The following is a 20,209-nucleotide window of genomic DNA, read 5'->3' on the forward strand; positions in this document are numbered from 1 at the left end:
GGAAATGTTCACACCGATAGGCTGTCCTTCTTTCCTTGTGTAATAATAAAACCCAATCATCTCCGGGGAAGGGAAATTACTTATCACAAAACTTTCTATCATCACCTAGTGAACGGTCATTCTGATAATGGAACACAAGAGGGCGCTCTGTCCTTTCTGTTTTTTCTCCGGCATCGTGCTGTGTCTCAGCAAACAAAGGAAGCTCCACACTGAGGTGCAATGGAGGCAACGAATAGCCGGGCTCGTTAGATAATACACATTAGCTGCTCCACTACAAGACACAGGAATGGCAGCTCGCCCATTCACACCGCATGAGGTTTTTGTTTTTAATGCAGCACAATTCACTTTGCATTGTACACCCATGTTTTCAGCTTCTCCCTGCTCTATGTGGTGAAATGTAAACCTACATGTGCTTTCCACAAACATCTCCCTTTCTATGGAGGAAGACATCCAGAAGGGGCGCCATGGTCCTCCCATGACAGGTACACTTGAACACAGTTGGCGCACAGCTCCCCTCATCGCGAGAACTTCCTCCTCCGCCTCCTCCGTGGACGGAAATTGCCGAACCTTTCCGAGCGTCTCATTCAGCCTTCGTGCAGAAGCGTGTCGCCCCTGAGTGCCCTCTGCTGGCCAACGCCTCTTCCTGCGGCGGCGGTCGGCGGCCGTGGGAGGAGGAGGAGTTTGAGTTCACTCGTTGTCTGCTGAAGCCGAGGCGCCGGGTGGGCCCGGGGACACCAGGTAAATAATATTGAATGGGGGATTAGTGGGGGGGGTGCTGCGCCCCCCTGTGTGTGTCAGTGTGGGGCGGGAGGGGTGGATTGTGTGACACGGTGGCCTGTGAGGCCTAGTGCGGCGGTGCTGGTGGGGAGTCCGGTGTGCTCTCTATTGTCAGGCCGTGCTGTGCCTGAGCGGCCTGTGTAGGCCTGGGCCAGGGAGCGGCCTTTCCTTTATACATTGCCCCGTGTAGGGTGGGACTTAGAGCTCGGGGGGGTCTCCTCACTAGGCCACCATGGACCTCTGCACAGGAGCTGCTGTAACCCATGGCAACCAGGCAGCTTCTATGACTAGAAGGGGGAGGGGGAGCACTGATGATTGATGAGCTCAGCACATACTTTTCATTGCTAAGGTGACATGTGCTGATAATAACAAAAGAAAATACCAGAAGTTGTCCTCAAGCTGTGAGGTTGGCCAGCAGGCTCCTGAGATATTCCAACACAGCTGGGTTAGCACATGGCACACACATCACCCTCATCATTGCTAGGAATAATAATGATGCCCCATCCATCCCTCACACACAGGATTGTAGGAGAGGCGTCTGACTGCAGTGATCATGGCTCCTCTGCAATGTTGGCTCCCCAGGCAGTTGTAGGCGGAGGGGATGAGACGAGGCGTGTGAAAGGGGAATATCACACAATGAGAAGGCTGCTCTGATGGCAGAATGGCCGGTTGTGTACAGCTGGATGTGGTCATGTGATGTGTCAATACTCCTTTATCTAATGATGTGTTGGGGAAGATGTCCTCCTGAGCCAAACATCTCCTTCCCAACTCAAGGGTCAGAATACAGAAGGACGCGCTTCCTAAACTTGTAATGACATGCGCTCTCCCTGTAACTTTCTTGCATGGTGTCGTGCCACTTCAAGAGGCTTAAGCTAGTAATAGTTCTAGGTATGTGGAGCTTTGGGATATTTGTCTTTTAATTGTGTATAAAGGTTTTTTGTTTTTTTTTAATGTTACCCCATAACAGGTGTTGATCTTGGTCGCAGGCCAGCAAGGCCAATGTTAAAGGAGAAGTCCAGCTTAAGGTCGTTTGGTTGGGCTTCTCCTATGGGTCACAGGAGTGCAATCTGTATTGCATTTCTGTGACCTGTTTTCAGCAGAGAGCGATTTGAAGTCCGCTCTCTGCTGATATCACCAGTCCAGGCACCGCGTCATCACGACAATAAAGTCTGGATCTGCCAGGTGCCTGGACTGATGCCTGTCTCAGCAAGCTGCTGAGACATCCGCTCCACGCCCCCTCCACAGCTCACCGCTCCAGTGAGCATGGAGGAACAGAGAGGAGAGCTGCTCATTGACAGTCAGCAGCGCTCTGCTCGGTGATCTGTGAGAACCGAGCCATCAGCGATGTTCGATGGCTTGGTTCTCAGTGCAGAGGCACCGGGGGACAGATGCAGCATCGCTATGATGCTGCATCCACCTAGGCAAGTATGATGGGTAAAAATAAAAATAAAAAAACCATGCTTCTCTTTTAAAGGTTTATTTTTTCTTTCAAATTAACAAACATGTTATACTTACCTGCTCTGTGCAAGGGTTTTGCACAGAGCAGCCCCAATCCTCTCCTCCTGGGGTACCCCAGCGTCACTCCTTCTCTTTATTGGGTGTCCCCACGGAGAGACACTTTCCATGGGGGGCACCCGTGCGGGCGCGCTCACGAGTCTCGCTTCTGCGTCTTAGGACGTTGCTAAGGGAGGCCTAGTGTTACTGCTCACCTTCACCATCACAGGAGTGAGCTTCCAAATGCTGAACTCAGAGCTTATGTGTCAGGGAAGAGAAAACACAAGTGAGGGGTTGGAATTGGAGAAGGAGCTCATTCCTTTGGAGGTTAACAGTAACACTAGGCTTCTCTTAGCAACATCTTGGGAGGTTTCCAGTCAGGCTTCATGAGGTACGTAAATGGCTTACACCTATAGCAAGGGCATTACTCAATATTGGCCATAGCTGAACAGGTTATTTTTGTTTACAGGTGTCCCTTACCTGCATAAGCAGCTTGTTGGTAAAGGTTAATGTTGGCCTTGTTGGCCTGTGACCAAGAACAACACCTGTTACAGGGTAACATAAAAAAACAAAAAAAACTTATACACAATTAAAAGACAAATATCTTAAAGGTCCTCATACCCAGAACTATTACTAGCTTAAGCCTCTTGGAGTTGCATGACACCATGCAAGAAAGTTACAGTGAGAGCACAGTGCTGTCATCGCAAGTTTAGGAAGTGCGTCCTTCTGTATTCTGACCCTTGAGTCGGGAAGGAGACATTTGATTGGCTTAGAACATCTTTCACAACACATCATTAGATAACGAAGTATTGACACATCACATGACCACATCCATCTGTACACAACTGGCCTGAGAAACGACCATTCTGCCATAAAAAACAGCCCTCTCGTGTGATATTCTCCTTTCACATGCCTCGGCTCATCCCCTCCGCCTACAACTGTACAGCTGCTACTAACAATCTGATGTTAGTACAGCGATTTCCCCTGCTTTTCTATTGTGTTCTGACAGGGGGGTGCCATTGGCTGAGAGCACTGATCGGAAGTCGGTTGGCTGCTGATTTACCAGAATGCACATCCGACTGGCTGCCCTACACACTTGCTGAATATTTGCCGATTTTCATTGAATAGGCTGATGTCGCCTGACATTCGGCCTGTGTTGTAAGATTAACGGGGGCACACAGACGGCAATAAAAACCTAATAGGTGTTCTAATCCCTCTCCACTCTATCAAAAAAAGGCCTTTGGTTACACTTTAAATATAATGACAATATTCCAATAAAAATTTGCATTTATTATTTTTAGCCTTAAACTGGAGGGTGCTTTAGGTTATAAGAAAGCTAATCTAAGCTTTCACGAAAGCATTGTAAATGCTTGTACAAATGTCTTTGTAGATTGGAGTTTATAAACCAAAGCCAGTGCATTAAAAGTAGGTTTAAAATTAGGTTTTTCAGTTTGTCAGAAGCTTTGCTATAATTTTTTCCTCATTTTTTTTGCACTGGATTCAGGTTACGTTTGCATGTATAGTAGGAGAAGGCTTATACTCACCTAATTCTCCACTCAACCTTCAAACAGTGCTCCCCCACGATCCATCGATAGATGTTCCTGACATCCTCATGTCCAGAGCAGGTCTATGGGCATGATGACATCAGGATCAGTCCACCACCCAAAACTGCCGGGGGAGCAGGAGCCACAAGGACCTGTCTTGTGCGGGGAGGATTGGAGAGTCAGTATATCTCCATTCTCCTAGACAAAGACAAGCAGTTGACCTGTGCAGTGTGGGCACAGTCCCACTGCATGGGAAAACGTTTTATTTTTGCCAAGAGTTGGGTTTTAGGGTATGAAGGTAGTCTAGTACACATTCCTAAAAATTTGATGAATCAATTGGCCAATCAGGTTTTATCTATTCTTTAAATAATCGAATTGGTCACTGTGGATCGGTTCTACTTTTATAGTTTTTATGTTTATTAACCAAAGATAGAAAAATGTCTCTTTGGAGGACAATGAAATCAGGTTACTCCCAAGCTACTCAGCTTTGGAAATCTCCTTCGGGTCGAAGAGGTTGTAAAGGCAGAAGGTTTTATGAATGCAATAAGGTAAAAAAGAAAACCTGCATGCGGCTCCACCCACAGCCCCCTAAATAACATATCTGATCTCGATCAAGCGATGTGCAATTGAGCCAAGGCTCTGTCGGTCCTCATTGGCTTGAATACAGCAGCAGGAGCCATTGGCTCCCACTGCTGTCAATCAGAGCCAGTGACGAGTAGTAGGGGGCACGGCCGAGCCACATTCTGTGTGTGTGTGTCAGGAGCAAGCATGCACGATTGCCACCATAGAAAGTGGCTTGCTATAGGGGTGCTCGGCGAAGAGGTGGAGCGCCGGCAGAGGATCAGAGCTGCTCAATTGTATAGAGTGGGTAATTAAAACACGTTTGTTATTTTAAGAAGAGAAAAAAGCCAAGCCTTAAAATAACATTAAGACAGGACTTATAACATCTAAAGTTTGCCATTTGTGTAATTTTAGTGATTAAACCTGCCTTAAAGTGATTGTAAGAGTACATTTTTATTTTTTTTCCCTATTACAATAATAAACATGTCATACTTACCACCACTGTGCAGCTTGTTTTGCACGGAGTGGCCCTGAACACAGTCTTCTAGGGTCCCCCGGCAGCTCTCGCGGCTCCTCCCCAAATCTGATAACCCCCACGGAGAAGCGATTCCCCGAGGGGGTTACCTTGCGGGCGTGCTCCCGAGTCTAGCATTTGCATCTATAGACAAAGAATGCCAGACTTGGCCCAGCGTCATTGGATTTGATTGACAGCAGCAGGAGTCAATGGCTGCGCTGCTATCAATCTATCCAGTCAAGAGCCGGGAGTCCGTGGAGAAGGAGCCAGCGTGTTCCTGCCGACTGAATGAAGGGGTTCAGTTAAGTAAAATGGGGGGGCCGGTGACTGCCAGGTGTTTTTTCACCTTAATGCATAGGATGCATTAGGCCCCTTTCACACTGGAGCGGTATTGCGTTAAAAATACCGCCTGAAAACCGCCCCTAAACAGCCTCCGCTGTTTGTTCAGTGTGACAGCCCGAGGGCTGTCACACTGAAGCGGTGCGCTCGCAGGACGGTAAAAAAAGTCCTGCGAGCCGCTTCTTTGGAGCGGGGAAGGAGCGGTGTATTCACCGCTCCTGCCCATTGAAATCAATGGGACAGCGCGGCTATACCGCGGTAATTCCGTGGCTATAGCCGCGCTGTACGAGCGGATTTAACCCTTTTTCGGCCGCCAGCGGGGGTTAAAACCGAACCGCTAGCGGCCGAATACCGCTACAAGAACGACGGTACAGCAGCGCTAAAAATAGCGCTGTTGTACCGCCGACGCCCCCACCGCCCCAGTGTGAAAGGGGCCTTAAGGTGAAAAAACACATACCTTTACAACACCTTTAAACATAGCAGAAATCAAATAATTTAAAATGATATATATTTTAAGTGCTATGCTATTCAGACTGTTTTCAAGCTTGTATGATGTGATGATGTCCCATTTGCTCAAACTATAACTTTTCGTACTGTTTGCAGCTGTTCAGCCACATGGGTTGTGTTTAAAGAGGAACTGCAGTCTGCTCACATAATTTGTAATAAAAACATCTTTGCCATTCCGAAGCTTCCCTCCAACCACTTTGCATATTATTTCATATATACTGTGATTCTGTACTTGCCAAATATGCTGCAGAAATCTCCCTCTACTGAGTCTGGCTGCAACCATTTTAAAGTGTTTGTAAACCCCCCAAAAATAAAATTATATAATCTATCCTGTTCCCTTTAAAGCATGTTAAATAGCACAGTGCTTGTGCCATGTCATTTGTCCCTTTTTATGATGTGAAATACCTGGCTGATCCTGCCTGTTCATGTGTCCCCCTGTCTCTGCTGACCACGATAATCGTGGCTCCTGATCCATGATACCGTGGTCAGATTACAAGCCTCTGTCATCTCACTGTCTTCTCTCTGCCCCTCCCCCTCCCTTCCTGCCTGTCAGTTCCAATGCCTATGTGTGAGAGCGATCTCCTCCAGCCCCTTCCCACTACTGCTTATTCGTGTTACTTGAAATAACTTTGAAAAATAACTTGCATCCCCTCTGTTTTATCAAGATCTTTACTACTAGGTGTCCATTCTTTTAAAACTCTAATCGTAAATTCCTCATCTCATAGCGGTCGCATGACATTCCTCTGCTGGCCGGCTGATGTCAGAGGGTTATCTCAGTCCCTCCCTTTGCATTCTTTACATTGGGAAGACTGAACAGAGGAAAGACACTGACAAGTTTATTGCTGTGAGATAAGGTACTTACAATTAGAATTAAAAAAAAAAATGGACACACAGTGCTATAGCTCTCTATAAAACAGAGGGGATGGCATTGTTTTATAATCCTGACTTTACAATCATTTTAACTGTGGGCAGCTGAAGCTGCTGCCTGTTCACTTCCTGGATTTACACGATCACACAGAGGCACACCTCCAGCTCTGCAGCCCTGCATCTCTCATTGGCCCTCTTATGATTCATCCCCCTCCCTTCCTGGCAAGATCTCACGAGAGTAAAAGTAAGGCTCGGTTCACACTGGGGCGACTTGGGATCCGACTTGTACGCCCTCAAGTCGCCCCAAGTCGCTTTGCATTTAGATTACAATTGTAGTGAATTGAACCGTCTTAACTGACACTACTGAAGTCGCTCCGACTTCAAAAAAGGTTCCTGTACTACTTCTATCCGACTTGTAGGCGACTTGTACCCATTCAACTCAATGTAAGTCGCCTGCAAGTCGGATCTCTCAAGCGACTTTGCAGAGAAAACCCCTCCCTCCCCCCTCCCTCCCAGAGAGGTGATTGGCCACAGGCGAAGTCGCCTGTCATGGAGGCGACTTCAAGTCGCCTCGTAATTTGCCGAAGTCGCGCTGAAGTCGCGCTAAAGTCGCGCTGAAGTCGCGGTACAAAGTCGCGCTAAAGTCGTGTTGCCCATGTGTGAACCGACCCTAAGAGCTGTGCATGATGTCGTAAGCCTAGGCTTTTTGCCAGACAAGAAACAGGAAGTGGGCTGTATAAGGTATTTACTGGCAGAAAAAAAAAATGTTTTACTATCCAAAGTTAAAAAAAAACAATGGGCAGAAGATTTAATAGAAGTAAAGTTGAAAAAAATGACTGAAGGTTCGCTTTAAAAACTGTGTAATGGAAAGAAACGAGAGAACATGGCTAATCTAATAGAGTTGATATGTTGATGTCCAGTATACAATAAAAAGAGGGAATGCTACTGTTTTTATCATGGATTAATTAATAGTTCACACCACTGTGATTGGCATTTAAAGAATTTGTAAATCCAACACTTCATATTCTTGATATGTGCCTGCTGTACCATGTACTTGTATGAAAAAGTATCCTGTTTTTTACATTGCTTCTTTTGTGTGAAATCCCTGGTGATTTTGCTAGTCCCCCTGCTTTCCTATCAAAAACTGACCACATTAAACATGGGAGCACTGCATGGTCAATTTTCTGGCTGTTCTGGGAACTCGACCTGCTCTCTTCAAAGATCAGTCTTTCACTGGGAAGATCGGTGTCCCGCTGTTTCTCCTCCCTGAGTTCTCTATGCAGCTGAGAACAGAGATTATGTGATCATTTATTTAAAAAAAGGGGGGGGGGGGGGGGTGGGGTAATTTTATAATGTGTGTTTTATTTTTTTATTTTTATATACACACACGTTTTGCCTTTCATTTCTACTTTAAACTGGATGGGTTATTTTACAAAGTGAGGGTTTACATATACATTCATACATGCCTGAAGTTCTACTTTAAAGTAAACCTGTAAAACCACTTTCACACGAGGGGTCCATTTTTTTTTCAGGTGGACCCTCTATTTCCCTCTATGGGCTGTCGGGTGGGCACAAGCACCTCTGATTCGGCAAAAAAAAAAACAAACAGAAGGGGATCCGTTCCCTTTTGTCTGATTGGATTGGAGGGTAGTCGAGTGCAAATAGACTGCATATAGAGCAGGCTGTGTCAGTGTCCGCTCTGCATAAGTGGAGCGGACATGAACCTGTTATCAGACCCCTTAGCTTAGCAGGGGATCACTGGACAGATCCCCTGCTGGGCAAAACTGCATTCTGACTGTTTGAAAGGGGTCTTAATTGTTAACCTGTATAAAATGGAGGTAACCCCATTGGGTCACCCCTAAAGCGGAATTCCACCTAAAAGTGGAACTTCCGCTCATGCGATTCCTCCCCCCCTCCGGTGCCACAATTGACACCTTTCAAGGGGGAGGGGGGTGCAGCTACCTGTCGTCTAATACAGGTATTTGCACCCACTTCCGGGAATAGACTCCCGTGGGAGTCGCGCCCCTTCATGCACCCGCCAACCCCCCCCCCCCCCCCAGATTACACCTTATCTCAGAACGTCTCCCGGTGCTCACGTGACTCCTCGGCTCTCTCCTCTGCCTGGCTGACAGCTTATAGCGGGTGGGGCCAAACACTACCACTGGCGTCAGCCAGAGAGGAGAGGGAGCCGAGGAGTCACGTGAGTGTCGGGAGACTCTCTGAGATGAGGTATAATCTGCGTTATTTTTATGCAGCACAGGGACACATAGCTTTATATAACAGAGGGGACGGCATGATCATAGTATAGATATGAGAGTAGCAGGAGTGGACAGAGCTGACAGGCGGGGGGGGGGGGGGGAAGGGGGAGGAGGACACAGGAGAGCAAGGCTGCGGATGACGGAGGCACATAAACTGACCACAGTGTCTGGGCTCAGCAGCCATGATAAACCATTGTCAGTTTACAGAGGGGAGGGTATAGCCAGGCAGGGTCAGCCAGGTATTTCAAGTGATACAGGGGGCCAAATTACACAGCACAAGCACTGTGCTGTATAACAGTGGTTCTCAACCTCAGTCCTCAAGTACCCCCAACAGGCCATGTTTTGGGAATTTCTCTTAGATAAAATAGCTGTCCAAAATACCAAGCCATTGACTCTGATTTAAAGCACCTATATGCAGCTTCCCCAGCCCCCGACATTATACTTGCCTGAGCCCATTCCTAATCCAGCACTGTGCTCAAGAGCAACGTCTCTCTCTCCTTACAGGGCAGATTGAAAGCAGCAGGACTTATTAGCTCCTGCTTCTGTCAAACAAATCCTGTGATGGGGAAGTGGGGCCAAGCTGCACTGTCTGTGTCAATGGACCGGGCCCACAGGAGTCCATAGGAGGTGGCTTCCTATGGTGGCACACTGAGAAGAGGAGGAGCCAGGACTGATGGTGGGGAACCTGGAGCGGAGGATCAGGGCTGCTCTGTGCAAAACCACTGCACAAACCAGCGAAGTATAACTTAGTTGTGTTTTTTTTTTTTTTTTTTTTTTAAATAGGTTTTTAATCACTTTAAATAATGTAGTCTAAAACTGCATTGAAAAGAAGCCTTCTTAAAATTGTCTGCATCCATTCTGTGATGCATCCATCCTGAGTTATCAAGACCAGCACACTATAGTGCCAGGGGAGGGAGCACCATTCTGCTCTTCGGGGCCGCACATGCAAGTGTGTACTCTCTTCTCTGTCATAGCTGCTGGGCTCATCATAGGCGACAGCTGGGGTCTTTTTAAAAAAAAAAAGTATGAATGAACTTTAAGCAAAAACAAGACGTTATGGCAGACCTGGGTGCTTTCATGTTCACCCAGACTTCCTTCCAGGTTCTATCTTTTCGGGTGCTTGAATGGCCAGGCTGTAATTATGCCACTCCCACACATATGGTGGGCCGTAAATGCGTCTCAGCTGCGCAAGGGTGGCTCAGATCATATTACCGCTGATGAGCGGGAGGCATTTATGAGAGAACAGTCGCTAGGAGGGTCTCTTCTGTTATGAAAACCCTGCTTGTCAGCAGTTTTTCCAAATTTGAGCTTGATACCACGCAGAGCTGCCCGATTAATCGCCAAGAATCGTTATCATGATTTTTTTTTTTCCCCCTTGTGATCTTGACAAAATTTATTTCCCGAATCTTTCTATGCAGAGAATTCTCTCTGCTTTGCTGAAGCCAACAGCCGTCAAAAGAAAGGAAGAAAAAAAATCGGGCAGTCTGCCAAGTATCACAAAATTCTTTAGCAGTGGAACTAAGTATAAACATTGTAACAATTTGTCAAAGACTTTGGTGTGTGAGGAAAGTTTAACCACTTAAACACTAAACCTTTTCTGACATTTGTTGGTTTCAAGTTCAAATCAATTTTTTTGCTAGAAAATTACTTTACACCAAACATTATATATATATTTTTTTTCAGTAGAGACCATAGAGAATAAAATGGTGGTTGTTGCAATATTTTATGTCACACTGTATTTGCGCATCGGTCTTTCAAATGCAATTTTTTGGGGAAAAAATTACTTTAATGAATTTAAAAAAAAAAATAACCAGTAAAGTTAGACCAATTGTTTTTGTATAATGTGAAAGATTTTATGCCGCAAGAATCGTGAGAGAGTTGTGATCTTTATTCTAAGCAAAAAATCGTTTGGCCAGAATCGTGCAGCTCTAATACCACGTTAACATTTTTGTGTGCAGAGTTCAGCTTTAACTACTTAAGGACCAAGCCTTTTTCTAACGTTTGTTTACAAGTTAAATTCAGTATTTTTTGCTAAAAAATTACTTGGAACCACCAAACATATATAATTTTTTTATTTATTTTTTTTTTAAGAAGAGTCCCTAGAGAATAAAATGGAGATTGTTGCATTACTTTGTTACACCGTATTTGCGCAGCGGTCTTACAAATGCAATCTTTTGGGGGAAAAAAAATACGCTTTTTTTAAATGAAATAAGAAAACCATAAAGTCAGCTTTCCTGCCGCCTATAAAAGTGATCCCGTGCTGAATCCGCCGCTGGGACCACTTTTTTATCGGACGCCAGGTCGCCTGATGTATAAAAAAACTACTAGGGTTGCCAAAACCCTGGTATTTAAAGTCAAACGAATGACGTGTGTGTGTATATGTATGTGTGTGTGTGTATATATATATATATATATATATATATATATATAAATATAATAATGTGTGTGTGTGTGTGTGTGTGTGTGTGTGTATATATATATATATATATATACACAAAGTGGGCGGTCTGGAAGTAATTACAGCTCATTTTGGGAGCTCACAACTCCCCCTTCAAGGTTTTGATGCTGGTGGGGATACAGACAAATACTGGACAATACAGGGTTAAATACAAAGTAGTGGTAGTGTATGGGGCCAGTCTGACAGTCAGACTGGTACCCCTTTAAAGAAAAACCTCTCGTCCTCTGAATGCCACTCTGTTGCACAGAAATCATACACTGAAGTGATTTCTGAAATCTGCTGAAGTGTCTTCTGAAATGCTAACAATGATCTTGCATTATGCAATGGAAGCAGTGTGAGAGGTAAGTATTCTCTTTCTCACAGGGGCACTATTTAATATCAAGTTTTTTTTTTTTTTTTTTAATGATAGGGTCACCTTAAGTGTTGTCATATGAAATCTATATATGAGGTTTTCATGGGACTGTGTTCTGTCTGATCATTTATTCTGTAAGATTAGATTGTCTGTACCTCCTTCCTTTAAAGCTGTACTCTAGGTAAAAAGTAGTTACCCCCGCTGTGGGGCTCCCCTGGCACTGCAAGGGTTAGAGTGACAGAAAAGCTGTTCTTAAAAATATTGCTGTCCCCTTCTCCTACCTATCCCGCCTAACCTGTATAAAAAAAGATGAGTGTACTTAACCTCCTTTTTATTCGGGACAGTCACATGATCCTGCAGCTCTGGCTCCCCTGTATCAGTGCTGTAGGGGAGAGGAAGGAGGACCAACAATAGCTGGGCCATGGGAGCCTCTGGGTGACATCACAGCTCCTCCAATTCACAGCTGTTGGCAAGCACTCGCTTACACAGAGCTTTGGGATCACTTGACCTGAGCATATTGATAGTAAGTACACATATGTTTTTTTATACAACTTGGACAGGATAGTTTTAAAGGAGGGGGGAGAGAACATTTTAAGAATATCTACAGAGAGTTTTTTTTTCACTTGTTTTGATCTAGTGGAAACAGCAACTTTACTTATTTTATCCCTGCTAGCCCAGCAGCTGGCATTATACTCTTTTTCCCTGTTACTTTGTGTTGTTGGCAGGCCCTGGTTGTCTCCACTTACAGTGCAGTACTGCTGGCTCTGCCTTGTACGTGATGACACCTGAATGCCCACAGCTGATGGAGCAGCAAAGAGAAGTAGATTCAGGGGACTAGTCATACAGCTGTGGGGATTTCTGTCGGAGCAGGGGGTGAGGTAAAACTGTTTGTTACCCCTAGACACAAAATGAGTCCCACTGCAACGGTGGCTTTTAATTTTACCTGGAATTCAGCTTTAGGGTGTATCTAGATCTTTGGGAATATCTCATCTTGTACTAACAATATACCCTTTTATTTACTTTCAGACATGGAGTTTAAAAAACTGATAACCGCCACGGATACCCAATACTCTGGTTGTCTGCTCCAGGCTTTGAATGACCAGCGGCTGCAGGGCTTGTACTGCGATGTCACAGTTATTGTAGAAGATCGTAAATTTAGAGCTCACAAGAACATTCTTTCTGCATGCAGTACTTATTTCCACCAACTCTTCACCGTGGCTGGGCAAGTTGTGGAGCTGAACTTTATCAGAGCTGAAATATTTGCAGAAATACTTAACTATATTTACAGCGCCAAAATTGTACGCGTTAAAAGCGACATGTTGGAAGAGTTGATAAAGTCTGGAAAATTGCTAGGTGTACCTTTTATAGCAGAACTTGGAATCCCTCTGTCACAAGTAAAAAGTATATCTGGTGGAGTCAAAGACAGTAATGCAGATCAGTTAAAGACTGATGAAAAAACACACGAGTCAACAAAAAACACAACTAGTGCAGCATTGACCAAAGCTCTTGGAGTTTCTGTATTGCCAATGCTTACAGAAACATTTACTGTATCAACAAATTCCGATGTTGAGTCAAATGATGGCGATTCTGATGATGATGTGATCTTTTGCTCTGAGACTTTTGCACCCCCAAAAAAAGGTGCCCCAGAGAAAAAGGAACCTGTGACACCCCCGATTTCTGCTACTAGTGAACAGGCACCTGATGTAAAGAAACCTATTCCAGAACCTGTCCAGCAACAGGTTACCCAAGATATTAAACCTGTAGTCCAACCTCCCCCAAAACCAGCAGCTCCAGTTCCAAAAGTTACAACACCTGTTGCTCCTGCTGATACAAGTGTAAATCCACCAACTCCAAATCCATGTTCAACTAGCAATACTACAACCTCTCCTGTGCAAAACTCTGGCACAGCTGTTGCACCAGTCCAGCCTCCTTCCAATGCCCCATCTTCTTCAGCTGTACCTACACCAGCTGAGAAGCCAGTTACAGCTAATCAAAACTTGCCAAAACTGCAACCAGTTGGTGTTGTTCATCCCAAAACAGAGCTGATCTTGGATGCAGATTGTATTTCATCTCCTCCTCCTTCTTCCGTCATATCTGTAGGCCAGCCAACAATTACACACAAAAATATATCCTTTGATGGGGTGCAGAAGAAACAGGTGGTTACCGTCAGCCCTGGATCTTCATCAAAGCCTGGAGAATTCAAAATTAAAATTGCAGATGTTGTTTCTGGGAGCAGTAAAGATTCTTCTGAACCTCGTAGAATAATGGATGGTAAGAAAATCATAACATTAGACACAGCTTCGGAGATTGAGGGCCTTTCAACAGGCTGCAAAGTTTATGCAAATATTGGCGAAGATACATATGACATAGTGATTCCCATTAAAGATGACCCCGAAGAAGGTTTATCTAATCTGTGTGAAGATGGCTCACCAGACAGTAAAAAAATGAAACTGAAACATGACGATCATTATGAGCTTATAGTGGATGGGAGAGTCTATTATATTTGCATTGTGTGCAAGAGATCGTATGTTTGTCTTACTAGTTTGCGAAGACATTTTAACGTTCACTCATGGGAAAAAAAATACCCCTGCCGCTACTGTGAGAGAGTCTTTGCACTTGCGGAATACCGTACAAAGCATGAAATACACCACACAGGCGAGAGAAGATATCAATGCTTGACTTGCGGTGGTTCTTTTATAAACTACCAGGTCATGGCCTCGCACATAAGATCAGTTCATAGTTTGGACCCTGCTGGAGATGCAAAGCTTTACCGTTTGAATCCATGTAAGTCATTACAGATAAGGCAGTATGCATACGTAAGTGATAATAAAAATAATGTACCTGTCATCAGTGATGGTGGAATTGTGTATAACATTGACCCAGATAAGCCACAACCGGATTCTGAAGAGAACCACTCTAGCAATGGGCCAAAGCCTGTGAACTGGGATGATATATTCCTTCAGCAGTCTAACCAGAGCATGTTTAAACCAACTACGTCTGATGGTAGCACTGAATTTGAATTTGTTATACCGGAATCTTATTAGACCTTACAGAAGTTAGAATTCACATTAATAGGATTGTACATGACTTTTAGATACATCACAAGTAATGATCAGTTTCTGATTCAACTATACAGTTGCTATAGCCTGTAAAGATGCATTGTTTTCAGTTTTCATTGTGTTACAACCTGTATGTGAGGGCATCTTACTTGAACATCCAGTGAAGCAGGAATTGGCAAGAAGCCTTGAAGTCGTTTTGCCATTTATTCCTATATATGTAAAAGCAACAAAAACTATTCATGTATTTTATTACATTGATGTCATGTTGCATTTTGCCCATTGAGGCATTTCCAGTCCGTATGGAATTACAAACGGTTTAGACAATTGGTTATGAATACTGTATGTATGTTTGCACTTTAAAGTTCATCCAGTTGGCAATTTGGTGTGATTTTTAGCAATCCTGTACAATAAAAAAAAATTCTGTTTAGCTAGGAAGAATAATGGTTGTGGCAGACCACTGAGGGTTCAAAATCAGTTTTACATTCTCTTAATACTTATGGATCTTTCATAGTAGCTAATTAATTGTAACTTTTTTGTATCGCTGCATAACTCTCACTCTACAAATCTAGGTATTTCTCTGACTCCGCTATTAAAGTTCCAGTGAGCTTAAGGTACATATTGAAATATATTCCTAATCACATACACAAATACATAGGTCAGTGGTTTAAGAGCTTATCTGGACTGAATGCGCTTAATATTAGATTCTGCTCTTGGGAGGAGATAACTCCTTCCACATTCTATCGGTAACAATACTTTAGACTTCCTGGTTTTGTCTAATAGATTTAGTAACAAGTGGCATTATGAAACCTGTCAGTTGTAAGCAAGATTAAACATATATCTACTTTTGCTGAGGTAGGAAATTTGACACACCACTTCAGAATTTTATTAGTAGAAAAACAAAAATGAGTACTGGGGTTTTAGTGACTTATTTAGCGGAAAACACACTAATATTTTAATCATGTCCCTAAAATAATATTAGAAGTGTCTTAACTGGACTTCTGTTCTAGATCAATTTTGAACATGCTTAACCTTTATTTCTCTCAAGAAATGTCTGGTCAATAAGAGCTGTCCACACATCTATACAAATACGGGGTAGGCATTGAATTGCTGCATAGTTTGCTGTTTGTTTATTTTTTTTAATTATAACGAGGTTTGTTTTTGTTTTTTTTGTTTGTTTTTTACATTCAGCACCACATTGGGGGCTTTTATATAGCTCATTAGGCAGTGTCTGTACTTGGGGGCAAATTTATAAAGCAATTTAATCAGTCATTCACTGCAAGTGACTATTCATGGTGCATATGTTTTAAATGACAGTGATTGATTTACCACCAGTAAGTGTTTAGTGAAAGTCTTATTCACTGCTTTATAAATATGTCCCTTCGTGTATATTCAAGGTGCATATTTCTACTGTAGGACTGCACTCTTGTTAAAAAGAAAAATATATGTATATTTTATTAAAGTGCAGAAATAACTAGTTTTCATCATGTAATGGTTATATAACTGTGCCCCATTGTAATTTTGCAAGTTCCCATTGTTGTGATCCTTATTTACTTAATGCTGGTGCAGTTGTTTAGAGACAGTGCTATGCATTTGAAAAGGTGATGGCCTGGTAAGTACATCAAAACCACTGTAGCAAAAGGCCTACTTGTATGTAACCTTAAACCGGTGACTCCTTCCAATCTTCTTTTCTCATCCTTCCATAAACAGGTTGAAATAACTTTATAAAAGTTGGTTTCTGGTTCAGTGTCATTTAAAGCAAACCAGTAAGTGCTTACCAGTCTTAAAATCTGTGCTGGTAACCTGAACTGTGGAAAATGGCAGGGCCCCATTTCATGTAACTACGTTTATTGTCAACATTGTTACAAGATGCCTTTTCATATCGGACCAATTCCTGTCTAAGCTTGGTGGTTCTTAATAAGTGTTAAACATTTTTTTTCACTGGAATACAAAGACCTAAATTATTTTTATATATATATATTTTTTTTATGTAGACATGGGATACAGGTTTATTGTGCTAGGTTCCCATTATGTTTTTGTTCTTCGTAGAACTGTTTTCTTTCTTCTTTTTTTTTTTTTTTTTTTTTTTTTTTTTTTGGGTCCCCCAACTTTGCACTGGCTAGACCTCTGACTCCCCAGTCTTGATGCTTTTTTTTTTTAAATAGTCCAGCATTCCTTTTTTTTAAAGAGGTTGATGTAAATGATCATTAAAAATGTTCACCAAATACTGGTGACGTTTATGGCTTAGTAAAAGTAGGTTGATATAATTGGCCTTTAAATATTTTGAAAAAAGAATATGTTAAAATGTATGTTCATACATTGTGTGTGTGGTAGTGCCATTGTACAAAGGTTAGGGACAATCGTCAATATAAAAGAGTATAAGTTAAAATAAAAGGATGAGGGCTCTTTAATTCCTCTATTACAAAAAAAAATCCTAAAAATCAGGGTAAGGGTCGACAAGTTTAAAGATATGGAAGTAAAATTTTGCTTTCCACATTTCAACACTATAATGAGATTTTATAATAAACTCCAGTTAAGCATTATTTCACTAAACCTGGAGCACAGGAGCTGTGCATAGTAACTAATCGGCTTCTAACTTCAGCTTGTTCAGTTCAAGTGACGTTAAATGATATCCTTATTTTCCAAACTTAATGCATACACATCCACTACGTAACAGCCCTGTAACCTATTTTTCATGAAGTTGTTTCTTACTGTGTTTTTCTGCCTCCTTGTAACATACTTTGTAAACTCTTGAACCTCTCCTTTTCGCCCTTCTTGTTTGGAACAAGCAATGCATGTTGGTTGCGGTCACGTGCACTGCTCTATACACACTACACATCCCATTGTCCCTAGTCCATCACAGGAGCAAGCAAGAGAGGGTGGCTATGTTCCTACATAGTGTGGGACCATGGAGAGCAAATGTCGCCGCCCTCTAACAGGTAGTCAGATTACTGCAGCAAAAACAAAGCAACTTGGAAGAGGTTGAGCACATTAGAAGGTACTTTGTTAAAGTTAAAATTACATATTTCAATAGACCTTTTTCTTTTCAGTCCAGAGTTTAGTGTCCCTTTAATCTTTTAAAAATGAAAGCTAGAAGCTGATTGGTTGCCATGCACAGCTGCTCCAGTCTTAGTAAATCCCCCTCTGTTTTTAGTATGCCTTAGATTTCAATAAAAATATTGTATACATATCCTAAAAGATATATTGGTCCCTTTTAGTTATCGTGCTGTTGGCAGTTTTAAAAATCTGAAATGCTGTATTTGTAAATGAGCAGACCTTGTGTGTTTCAGTAGTAGTGGTTACTAGTTTGTAGTTATTGGAGAGCTGCTGACAGTGTTTTTGAAAAGTCACTGACTTAGGCCACATTACAGTCTTTCACAAGACTTTTTTAACAGCTCGGTTTGTGTGACCAAAAATCTGGCTGCTAAATCTTCTTGGGATGTCTTACAGGTTTGCCTTCATAAATCAGAAACCTATAGCTTTGATTATAATCCAAGTAGATCTACAAATGCTGTGTTGCAACGAGACTGTATAGTTTGAATGGTTTCTTGGTCTAGAGTGCATGCATATTTTGGAATCAACTATTTAAATAAAAAAAAACATTTTTTTTACTTTCACCCTGTTGAGCGGACTTAAGGGCCAAGTTCACCTTTCCAGAAAATACCCCTATGCAATCAAGGGGCCCTGGTAGATATTACAAAATAACTGCAGATTTGTAAAATGTTCATTAGTGGTTGTAAAGGCTAAAAGTGTGTCCTGGCTTGTTGCTAGGATGTGAAAACCAATGTATGTAATACTGGGAGTCAACATCCAGTGGTTTTCATGTCCTAGCAACAAGCCAGGATGTGAGGGTTGCGAACTGGGAGCTTTGTAGCCAGGCTTCTGGATGGATTCATATAGCCTTACGGATATGACCATAATATAAAGCTGTACACTTTTTTAATATCATCTACTGGGGCCCATTGACTATTTCCTGGAAAATGTGAACTTTATAAAACTTCTGAACTTTAATCAATATGAAGTGTGTATTATAAGGTGCCAACACCAATTGAAATTTAACAGCTGAAATGTATACCAGAAACACAACCTACCTGCTCATATTCTTTATAATATCTGTTGTGCACTAATTCACCCCACTACCCTTTGCTGACTCTTTGGTTATCTAGAAACCCCTTTTCTACTCGCCATTTGTAATGCAGTAAAGAAATTACCAGACTCTCCCGCTGTAGGCTTCTTGCAATTTCGTATACAGAAATGCTTGATGTTCTAAGAATCTCCAAACTGCCACCAATCCGCTTCAAAGCTGCCTTGCAAGTCAGAATGCATTTGGTAATACAAGAAGCTAAGGAGAGGAGGGGGGGGGGGTTACACAACATATTCAAGGGGCAAACCCTCAAGCTATGAGTGGGATACGTACCAAATATTCAGCGTTTAGCACACCTGTACTATTAGTTTGATAGAGTAAGTAAGTTACTGCTGGGTTTTTTTTTTTTTTTGCCTGTAATTGCTTTTAAAGTTCATTTCCTCATAAAACGAATCAAAATCTCTATAGTACTGGTCTGACTTCGACACAGGGAATTCTGATTGCTTAAGGGTTACTATTTGCACTTAAAGTAGAACTGGCTTTTTTTTTTTTTGTATCTTGGATAGAGTAAGGGAGGGTTATAACCCCTGACATGTTTTTTTTTTTTTTTTGTCCTCTGTGTCCCATTAGGTAGACTTCCATTCACAACTGAAAGTGAGGGAAATCCCTGGTAGTCCCTAGGGTCAGCAGAATGAGTGTCCCCTTTGGATGATTTCCCCTTTTGTTCCTGTTTGGATAACCACTTTCAGTGATAATGTTCACCAGTACAAATAGAGAGGGCAAATCTCCCAGACGGATAGCAGTAAACACATGACAGGTGTTCAAATCCTTCTCCACTCTGTCTAAAATTGAAATAAAGTTTTGCCTTAAAGTTGATACTATATCAATGAGCAATGCATACTCCAGAAATACAGGTAACCGTCTCCAGAGCCATCCCTATTGGTCCTTTTGATGTCCTGGGACCAACTCTGTTTATAAGATGAGGGAGTGACCGTACCAACAGGAAATAAACAGGGATAACATATATATATATATATATATATATATATAATATATTTTTCAGTCTATGCTCAGTTTTAGTTGCCCACATATGAGATTGGTAAGAATAAGATCTGTTTTTGAATAAGGCCAGTAAACGAGTTATTGGTCCTTTTAGTGGTGTTGGGATATTTGGAAAAAGAATGATGTAGGCAATTGCAGCACATACTACCCAAAGAGGGAAACAGTCTCTGGAAGGATTACTTATACAGTCACCATGAATGCTTTTAGTTTTAACTCATGAGCTGCTGATGAAACCTAAGAGCATGATATTGTATAATGAAAACTCTACCTGCAGTATTTATTTTGGTTATTGAATGTTCATTATTTAAATGTTAAAAATACTGCTAATCACTGTCT

General features: G+C 42.4%; 2 protein-coding genes across 3 annotated transcripts in view; one reads left to right on the forward strand and one right to left on the reverse strand.

The window, feature by feature from the left end:
• The window catches only part of TMEM255A (transmembrane protein 255A), a 212,514-nt gene that overhangs the window by 23,472 nt on the left and 168,833 nt on the right, over nucleotides 1-20,209 (reverse strand). The gene's annotated exons all lie outside the window — the stretch shown is intronic.
• ZBTB33 (zinc finger and BTB domain containing 33) lies at nucleotides 556-19,250 on the forward strand. Its single transcript, XM_073599437.1, has 2 exons — nucleotides 556-738; nucleotides 12,698-19,250. Exon 2 carries the CDS (start codon nucleotides 12,700-12,702, stop codon nucleotides 14,713-14,715), a length of 2,016 nt encoding a protein of 671 aa, XP_073455538.1. The 5' UTR covers nucleotides 556-738; nucleotides 12,698-12,699; the 3' UTR covers nucleotides 14,716-19,250.

The sequence above is a fragment of the Aquarana catesbeiana genome, linkage group LG09 (genome assembly GCF_042186555.1).
Source record: "Aquarana catesbeiana isolate 2022-GZ linkage group LG09, ASM4218655v1, whole genome shotgun sequence".
NCBI classification, from domain to species: Eukaryota; Metazoa; Chordata; class Amphibia; order Anura; family Ranidae; genus Aquarana; species Aquarana catesbeiana.